Source organism: Echeneis naucrates, chromosome 12 (assembly GCF_900963305.1).
Source record: "Echeneis naucrates chromosome 12, fEcheNa1.1, whole genome shotgun sequence".
In the NCBI taxonomy this organism is placed as follows: Eukaryota; Metazoa; Chordata; class Actinopteri; order Carangiformes; family Echeneidae; genus Echeneis; species Echeneis naucrates.
In genome coordinates, this window is record NC_042522.1 from 1499497 (window position 1) to 1509930 (window position 10434).

The 10434-nt window shown below is 41.9% G+C and overlaps 2 protein-coding genes across 2 annotated transcripts; both read left to right on the forward strand.

Annotated features, from left to right (window-relative positions):
- The first annotated feature begins 774 nt into the window (after positions 1-774).
- On the forward strand, positions 775-4279 carry ccdc82 (coiled-coil domain containing 82). Its single transcript, XM_029515899.1, has 2 exons — positions 775-1610; positions 1748-4279. The coding sequence occupies exons 1-2, from the start codon at positions 1038-1040 to the stop codon at positions 1907-1909; spliced, it is 735 nt and encodes a 244-aa protein (XP_029371759.1). The 5' UTR covers positions 775-1037; the 3' UTR covers positions 1910-4279.
- Positions 4280-5689: 1410 nt separating this feature from the next.
- Positions 5690-9553, forward strand: thap1 (THAP domain containing, apoptosis associated protein 1). The gene is made up of 3 exons (XM_029516242.1): positions 5690-5847; positions 7028-7220; positions 8107-9553. Exons 1-3 carry the CDS (start codon positions 5777-5779, stop codon positions 8497-8499), a joined length of 657 nt encoding a protein of 218 aa, XP_029372102.1. The 5' UTR covers positions 5690-5776; the 3' UTR covers positions 8500-9553.
- The last annotated feature ends 881 nt before the right edge of the window (positions 9554-10434 follow it).

Sequence of the window (10434 nt, forward strand, 5' to 3'; positions counted from 1 at the left end):
GAGAGACCATAACATTATAGAAAAACTATTTACTGAGGAAATTTATTGACAAAGATATAGGAATATTTTTACATCAACTTAAATGTTTTATGCAACTTCAAGATTTGCTTCATTTTTCAGTCAAGGAATGGTGTCAGGCAGTTTCTTTCTTTCATTATAAAGTTAAGTGTCTCCACCAGTGTTTGAGTCAAGAATATCTGGCTCGCTCCTAAAATCCCCTCTATCATATTTAGTGGGATTCTGTTTATGATTTCCTGCCCTTTGTTGTGGAGCAGGTTGTGAGTAGAAGATTTATCAGAGCTGGTCCTGAATACCAGCAGACTCCTGCAGCTGAGAAGGAGAGTGATGAGATAGACCAGTGAGACTGAACCACAGACTAAATCTACTGCAAAACTGAAACAATGAGCGGTTTTCACATGCGCCTGGATAGATTTCTTCTTCCTTTTTTTTTTCAATTTCTTTCTGAGTAGAAGGAAGATTAAGTCCAAGGAGTAATCGACACACAATCTGACCCTTAAAATAGTTTTGTCACAACTAAAGTACAGTCCAAAGCTTAGTAGATAATTAAGGATTTGTCAGATGAGGTGTAGGTGTTGACATGTTTCTGGCACATATCTTTGTATAATGCAGGCACAAATCATGACAGCATTATACCAGGAATGACAGAGAATGTTGGTAAAATGGGAAATGTTGATTTTAATGTGACCAATGAAAACTGGGGGTGGCGGTAAAGTTACATCTTGGACGCTCGCGGCCTAAAACGTCACAGAAGAAGACGACGAAGCAACGTAGAAGAAGAAGCTGGATCTAGAATCACCCTCAACTAACTGCGTTAGAATTAAAATCTCCGATATGTCAAAGACGTAGGTTGGTATTCTTGCTTTAACGCGAACGCTCAGAAGTTGGGGTGAATGGACGTCTAAGGAAGAGAGCGGCGCGATGTTTTGTTTTTAACACAGACGCTAACGGTTGTCGCCGTGACGCGCAGACATTCGCGTTAGCTTGTTTACGCTCGGTCTGGTCCCGTTTTGTGTTTGATGTCACTGGCCCTGGTCCCGCGTGCAGACATGGAGAGTTTGTACAAGCGGAAAATGTTCGCGTCGATGCGGAAAACTAAGGTGGATGCATCGAAGAAGCGGCAGATCGGCCTCCCCGCGTCGATACTGGACGACAGTGACGAAGGCTCCTTCTCCTCCTCTTCCTCCGGTTCCCAGTCCGACTTCCAGAGCTCCCCCGAAGACAGCGAGCAGGAGTACCGCGATCGGAGCGAGTCCGGGGCGACCTCGAGCGACGACAGCCGCTCCGTGACACGCAGGAAGCGTTCGTTCCTGGGGGGCGACGACAGCTCGTCGGCCTCCAGCCCCGGCGAAGAAGACAGCGAAGAGGAGGATGACGAGGAAAAAGACCGGAGCCAGCCGAAGAGGTTGGTGCAGCCCCGGAAGCGGAGCAGGCTGCAGCGGCAGGACGAGTCTGACTCGGACCACGCGGAAGAGAAGCTGAGAGAGGAGACCGAAAAAGCGAAGAGGAGGCAAAGACACAACAAACTGCTGGCGCTGTCCCGAAGGATGAAGGCCCGCATCCCGAGTCGAAGGAGGAGACGCTTAAAGCAGGTACATCTCTTGAGTCAAACCACACACTGTCACCTCGCTTACTAAAAGTTTCTCAGGGATCAGAGTTTACCTGATCATCATGGGTACTTTTCAGATGATGACAGCAGTCAAATCCTTAAATGTGTTTGTGTTGTCAGGGAGCTGGAGAGGGTGATGAGGAAGAGTCTCAAGAAGGTAAGGATGAGGCTGCTGGTGATGGAGGAGCAAACAGCAAGAAAGAGGCTGAAGCAGACCAAGAGGAGGAGGATGAGGAAGCTGAGGAGAAGGACAAAGAGGAGCAGGAGGAAGTGAAGAAATAGATTTACACAGTCATCAACAGATGGAGAGCTTTCATGTGAAGAACAAAAAAGTTCACTATTGTACATTTTCTTCTTCTTTGGTAGAAAGCAAACACACTCTAAATAGCTGTTTATAAGGATTTCATGGTCATATCTTGGTCCTACAGCAACAGACATTAGTATTAATGGATTTGGATGGCCTCAGTGAAGTGATATTCATGGCTGATGGATCTAAAGCAACTCAGCGCTGACGTGTCAGTATTCATCACTATCACTGATCCCTATTGTTGATTCCATGAAGGCAATACCTTTGCATTTACTTATGCTGCATTCATGTGACGTGGAATGCTTGGTGTAGATGATAAACATTCCCATGTTTAATTGTAAACCTCAATGTTTTCAGGCTTATCCAGATAGTTGTGTGACTTCAGTCAAGCAAGGGTTAAAATTCTATGCATTGACAACAAAACTGTTTGGCTGTTGTGATGCCAGTGGATCACCAGCGGCATCTCAGAAGGCTGAAAATGATGTCACTCATGACAAATGAAATTCTCCTGTTCAAACCATAACTTGGAGAAAATTTCTGTTCCTGATTAAGAGGAAGTCACAGTTAATGGGCTGTGTCCAAAATGAAGACAGAAGTCCTTGAACATGAAATCTCTAATACAAGAGTCGGCTCTTGCTGCGACCAAGTCCAATGACACTGATTTTTGGATGGACAATGCTCACAAAGGTTTATGGATGCTGTGGCACTTAAGACATTCAATATGTAACCCAACTTACAGCATTGACATTCTTCTTCATTGCACTTTCTACCTTCTTTTTTTCCTTTTGAATAAGAGATTAAATGAGACTCAGCTGCCAAGCAGATGTTTTGTTTTTTCAGACTTGTGAAAGACACCTTCAGACAGTTTAAATGCTTCTGTGTTTTCTTGTACACATTTTTGTATTGGTTTCAGTCTAAAGGTAGTGTTTCATTCTATCTTTATGAATAACTATTATCAACTATTATGACAATAGGCATACACTACTGCATGAGTCCTTGTCCCATTTGGACATGTTGGGCGGGCTGTTTTTTCTGATGTGGTACATGTTTCTAATTGATGCTGTGTTGCATAAACCAAATGGTGGAAACAGTTGAGGTGATAGAATAAGTTTGTTGTGCTTGGGCTCTGGGTCAGGGTTTTCCTGCACAGTCTCCACAAAGCAGTACTATGAGAGTAATGAGAACATAGATCTATCCTCAGTGGTTGTGCTTATTTCATTACCCTACACTTTAAACAACAACACCTGATGATTGATCAATCTTGATGTTGGTATTGACACATTGCTGTCAGGCCTAAACATAAGCTTGTTGAACTGAGCAGTCACGTTGATTACAAGATGACTGTTCTCAGTCATGTTTTCATTTAATTTTGATGATAATTTTTCAGTCTGAGGAATAAACTGTGTTTCTGTTTTGTATAGTTAGAAGCTTTATATTTTGGGTTTTTCATTGGATAAGACAAACCATTTGACCTCCCCCTGACGCTGACAGTCATTTTCACTAAATAACAATATCTTAAACAGATAATCAAATATAATTAACAGGTCAAATAATCATAGTTAAAATAACTTACCATCCAAAAGCGTGGATTTTTATATATGTTAGATGGGGCTGCACAATTTGCATATAAATGACATTGGGATTATTATTGGCAAATACTGCTATTGTGGTTTTCAATTTCAGTTGGTATGGTATTCTCTTGATTTTAATTTCCTCCGACAAAAGAAAGACAAAGATTGTGATTTTTATTGCGTTAAGTACCAAACATCTTTTTCATCTGGAGAATATTGTGTATAGGTGGGGACTTCTCTCTACCACCACGTTGGTGCTACACAGCAGCAATGTGGTGGGATTTCCCTTCAAAATGAGCATAATCTGTGGTTTATGCTGATGTCAGCCTGTTGTTGAAGCTATTCCAAATTTACAAAGCCCAAAGCCCTCGTTTTTTTTCTGCAACACTGAAAATACTTTCCTGTGAAATGGATCTTTGCTGGTGGAAAAGATGCACTAAAACTGTCAAAATAAGGTTTAGAATGAAAATGAGGGATAATCATCTTTCTGTTGAGTTCACATATGTTGAACCAGGGATTCTGTAAATGTCTAAGTTTATATTTTATAATCCAAAGTTTGATTTGGTCAAACACTTTTGTAAATGTTAAGGTCTAAATGTGACAGAAGACAATGTGTGTCTGTTATATATAATTAATGGGGGCATCAAGCAGAAAGTTTATTTGTGATCGTTGTTCTATTTCTTTATTTCTTTCTGAAGTCTATTAATTATGCTTTTGTATTCTTACATGTAAATTGAACACATAATGTCCTCAATAAGGAGTTTTCTCTTTTTATGCTCTTTTCTTCTTTTGTTTTAATCCTCCCTTTCTTCTGAACTTCTACGTCACTATGATGGTGTGTTAAAGGAAACTTTTACCAAATGGATGAAAGACCACAACATGACAAGTGAGCTGCCAATGTGCAGCTACTGAAAGTGAATCTATACACAGTGTTAAGTCTTGTGGCCTTTTATTGCTTTTCTCAACTAGTTAACTCAGTGTGTTGTACAGTATCATGATGATACAAACAAACCTGACGCCATAGTTATCAATGCTGTGTATTATCTTGCTATTCAGTGTGTCTTTGGACAGTTGATGCTGTGTGCTACTCTTCAGGCCAGACTGCTCTGTTGGAAACAGCTGTTTTATAAATAAAAATGCTTTTGACAGATTTGTTGAAAGTTGTACATTTAAATTTTACAAAAACGTCAAAACATATAATTTATACTTTATATATAGCTCCTGTGTTAAAGAATACATCTAACTACAAATGAAGCAACTTTTTTGAATCAAATCAAATTTATTTGTACAGTGCCAAATCTAACAGTTACATCAAAGAACTTAACACACAGAGCAGGTCTAAACCAAACTCTTTATGGAGTTGCTGGAGAGATCCACCATAGCCCTCTACAAGCAAGCACTTGGTGACAGTGGCAAGGTTTCAACCAGTGGTCCAAATCCAGTCCTGGAGGGCCACGGTCCTGCATGTTTCAGATGTTTCCTGCACCAACACATCTGATTCAAATGATCAGCTCATCATCAAATTCTGAAGTGTGATCGGGAGCCACTCATTTGAATCAGGTGTGTAGGAGCAGGAAACATCTAAAACATGCAGGACAGTGGCCCTCCAGGACTGGATTTGGAGACCTCTAGTTTAAACTTTCAGAGACACAACCAGGCTCAGAGAGGGCAGCTATCTACCTCAACTGGTTGGGTTAGACAGTGGCACAGATGCAGAGACACAAATGTGCATTAGTAAATATTAAATATTAACAGTGAGTTTTTTTTCATATGTAACTATGGTAATAGATAAATAGTCTGTACTGGTAAGTCTGGCACCATCAAAGACAACGAGTTATTTTCTTTTGTGTAAAACATGGCCCTAAACTGGAAGCATGATTACTAGCTCAAGATATATCTATGTAAAAACAAATGTTAAATAATTATGTAATTTCATTCATACATTAAAAAGCAGCACAGGGGACTGGACTAGTCCATAAACATCTATCCATCCACCTGATTGAAGCCCGGACCTAAACAGCAGCAGACAGTGATCTTGCTATCTGGGGATAGCTCCAGTGAATATGTGCAGTGTGGGCCAGCCGACACAGGACACAGTGTCTCCGTTAGATGGCAGTAAGGCGACGTTCAGGACCCAAACTGGCAGCAAACTGCGAAGAAGAAGGAAGTAGACGAAAGCAGTTTCGGACCGCCGCCTGTCAGGGCTCAGAGGTAACAGAGTAGCTCCAGGAGGGCCAGCAGCCCGGGCAGAGCCGTTCAGGGTCTGCGGCCATGGTTCAGACGTGCTCAGCGTACGGATGTAAGAACCGCTACCACAAAGACAGAGACATCTCCTTCCATAAGTAAGTTGTTTAAACCGCGAGGGAGCTAGTGAGCGTTAGCTGCCCAGACATGCTGGATAAGATTAAGATCCGTATTGTACTAAAACCACAAACACCTTATCAGTCTCCGTTCATTAAAGTGTCGCGGCTTTGGGAGTTCTAAACACGGCTACAAGACTTTTCCTGAGTGGGGAGATATTGTTGGGAGAATAACTCACCAAGCCCCGTTTATCCCGCAAATACACCTCAAGTATCAAGTGTGTCACTTTGTCCCTGCGCCGAAGTGCCAAATCAGCATTGTGCTGAAGCCCACAATTCATTTCGTCCTATTATTTCTGCTGAACCTCTTTTCACCCAAATTTACCAGAACATGATGCATGTTGATGGAAAGCTTATGTCCTCTGCAACACGTGTGTCGCCCAGTACATTCCCTTAAATCTGAACGGAGTTTGGTTGCACTCACTCGGGTTCTGATACAAAACCTTGTTTCAAACTTGTTTAGTCAATGGAAATAAAATCATAACTAACAAACAAAACATAACCTGCCAGGCATAGGATAAATAAAAAGGTAAGAGAAAAAAGAGCGTTTAAACTTTTAATATAACATGACACATACTGTACATTAAAGGTAAAAGTTCCTCATATCGTTTCACATCGTTGGTCCATTAAACACTGGGGCTTTGCAAAAAGTTTTGCATCAAAAGCAGTATATTATAACAGATGTTGTATAGCCCTGGCTTGCCTCCATCCTCATTTCATTCATAATTTAAATCAATCAAGGATGACATTTGTCTTTGTTAAAGGAATGGATCATTTTCATTGCCATTAAGCCGGTGTGAGGTACTTGCACACAGCTGGTGTGTTACCTGCAGTACACCTGAGCCAATTTTGAGAAGGAGCCTTCAGTTTTGACTCAAAGGCTGAGAAAAACTGATGTGAACAGGGCCATGTAATGACAGGTTTTAGCCATGTTTAGAAAGAAAAAACTGTTGCTGTTTTTGATGCCCAGCAGCAAGAGTGATGATGGGGAAAAAATGTCTGCGCTACCTCTACCACATGGGCCACCGGTGCCACTGTGAATTTGATCAGATAATTGATAAAGGTTGTGCAAATAAAATCATTATAATTAAATCACTTTGGTGTAGAAAAACCAAGCCAAGCGTATATATATCACAGTCTCCCATTCTGCTGGCTTCTTCAGGTTTCCTCTGGCACGTCCAGATGTTTGTGGCAAGTGGGTGGCAGCGATGAGGAGGAACAACTTCAAGCCGACAAAGTACAGCAACATCTGCTCACAACACTTCACCAAAGACTGTTTCAAGAGGGAGTGCAACAACCGAGTGCTGAAGGAGAATGCTGTGCCCTCACTTTTCACCTTCAGCCTCAGCATTAAGGTGATGCAGCACAGATTACTTTGTCCAGTGCAGAGTCCACGCTCTGAATACTGACTCAGGATGATAAGATGCTCTAAAATATTGAATTAGAAACTTTGTCATTCAAATTCAGGCCTGACTCATGATTTAAATGACATTATTTCTGATTGGTCTGTGGAGCTCTCATTCCATCTTGGTCTGGTTGTTTAGTTGGTTGCGTGAGAGACGCCAGCCAAACTTGCAGTTTCATCACACTTCATTAGAACCAAATTGCGTCCAGCTGAGAAAGGCAGTAATATTTTAAGTGTATTTCTTTTTATAACTAAACCCTTTGAATATCTAGGCTAATACATGACTGCAGAGGACAAACCTACAGAGTTTTCCTGGGTTTTGTTAGTAAGAATGATGACATGGATGGTTGACATGTCCTACAGAAGTTCACAGATCAAATTCTGTGTGTGGCGTGTGTCGAGGTAGACACAGGGTTGCTGTGTCAAAGCCCTGAGAGCAGGCAGAGAGCCCAAAACCAGCTGATTTTTGGCTCTGTGAAGCCCTCAAACTGGGACGACTAATGACGAAACGGTAACTTCCATGAGCAGACGGTGATCGCTGCTGTATGGTTCTTGGTATTTCCAAAGCCTAAAATGAGGAATTTTACTGGAGCGAATTGGAGAAATAGATGGTGGACATGTCCTTCATTGTCTGAAACAGGACAGGGAGCTCTGCTACTTTGGAGTAAAAATGGTGTGGCTAGCTCAAACTAAGGATAATTTATTAATATTTTTTCAAGGGTTGTCGTCAAACACAAATGCGTCAATCCTTCACTTGTGTTTAGTTGGCTGAGAATAGATCAGGTTGTTTTTTGTCAAATCAGCATCAGAACTTCTGTGTGCTATCTGTCCAACAGTCTGAGTCCCTGGAGCATCCCTTCCCATCAGAGATCCACTTCCCACTCTCTCTGCCTCTGACATCTGATCCAGTGGTGGAGGAGGAGCCTGAGCCCAGTCGGAGTCTGCCTGACACACACTGCGACACAGCATCCGTCTCCTGCGATCACAACTACACAGCAGAGGACTCAGCACGGCAGAAGAGACGCATTGAGCAGCTGGAGGAGCAGGTGGAGCGCCTGAGGAAGAAGCTGAAGACAACTCAGCAGAAGTGTCGGCGGCAGGAGAGGCAGCTAAAGAGGCTGAAGGCCACCTGTGACGTGCCCAGGACCAGTTGTGAACCAACTGCGTTTGGCGAGGGATATGTGATTTTACCTAAACAAATTTACTACACACTGAAAGGTATTGAGTGACAAGGAAAGGTGGGAGGAGCAAACCACTGTGGTCCCATTTAGCTGCAAGCTCTTAGTTCTGCTAGCAGCAGCCAGTCAGATTATTGCTGCGGAATGCAGCAACTCTTCAGCCAAGTCCTACAGGATTCACTTGATAGGAGGAAAAAAAACAAACAGAATGTGGGGAACTTCAGTCTGTTCTGTGGAGAAATCATTCTTGTATAACTATTTTTTTCTTTGCTGTGTTACTTGCTTTGCTTTTGTGTTTTAGGGTTTGTGTGAACTGAAAGGTGAACTCCCTTGCAATGAAACAATCTACATTTTGGGTTTCCTTGAAGTGACTGTTGCACTGCACAGCAGCATGGGACAAATGGACTAAAAAATGTTGGTTAAGAAATATTTTAAACCCACAAAACAAGAGTTGTTTTTTTTTTTTTTACACTAGTGCTTGTGTAAAATTAACATTCATTCTTCACACATTTTTGCACTTCAGTCATATTAATGGTTTCCACTAAGTGGCAATGTCCACAACTGAGAAATGAAGCCAGCATTGAAGAGCTAAAACTTGCAGTTTCTCTACACACAACAGTGAGTTAGTCCCAATAGACTGTCATGGTGAAGTGTTCAACTTTATAGCAGAAAGCAAGATGTTTACAGCCTTATACCCCCATTAACCTCTAAACTCTTGTGGTCCTCTTTAATGGCAACTGTATGGGGTTGTAATTTCATATATATCACCTGTTTACATTTTATTAAGGATAAGATATTAAAATTGTGTATAATCATCATAATGTGCTAATGGTGCTAACCAGAGTGCAGGCTTGCCATAAACCACCATGCTTTCTCCCCACCAAACACAGTCTTTGTCTTATTTTGGACTAGCTGGGGGTAAGTATACATACATGAGTCATTGAACAGCATTCTGTGTGTAATACACATAAAATATACTGCAGCCATGACATTACTGAGGCAATGCTATCCCCAAAAGTGGGGAAATTGGTATACTCAAAGAAGTTCTCAAACAGGATTAGGACTGTGAAACTTCACCCGACTTTCCTCATGATCCATAGTGCTATGGCTGTGAAAATTTAAATGAATAAATTATGTACTATATTTACATATTATTTCTTGGTTTCATTTTTGTTTGTTTTTTTGATGCGGTCACATTATGACCACTGACAGGTGAAGTGAAAGTGTCTATGGTTACCATGGCACCTGTCAGCTGAGGGGCTATGTTGGAGAGCAGGTGAACATTTGGTATGAAGTTGAGGCGCTAAGGCATGATGGTCAAATGTGAGGATGTGAGAGACTTTGACAAGAACCATACCAAACAATCAGTACATCTCCAGTACTGCAGCTCTATGGGATGTTCAGGGTCTGCAGGCACCAGGATCAAGCAAAAGTTATCCAAGAAAGGACAGCCAGCTCACCATCAAATGCTCCTGCAATGGACACATGAGTATTAGAACCGAGCCATGGAATAAGGTGATCTGGTCTGAGATCACATTCTTTTACATCATGTGGATGGTCTTGAGAAAAAAATTTAGCAGATGGGCAGAAGACAGGCTGGTTGAGACTGATACCTTCAAATTTAAACTGATTTGTTTGTATTGCACCAAATCTTAAAGTTGCATTAAGGCACCCAACAGATCCTCCCATGGGCAAGCACTTGGTGACAGTGGCAAGGAAAAACTTCCTTAAAGAGGCAGAAACCTCAGGCAGAACCAGGTTTGGATAAGGTTCTGACATTCATGTGGATGTAGCTAAGGAGAGGGCAGGGACAGAAGTAAAGGAATAGTCAATAACACAACCTGTTGTTCATTCATTCATCTTTCACTCCTTGTCCATTTCTGGGATGCGGGGGGAGCTGGAGCCAATCCCAGCTCAGAACAGGTGAGGGGAGGGTACACCCTGGACAGGTGACCAGCCCTTTGCAGTGCCAACACACAGAGACAG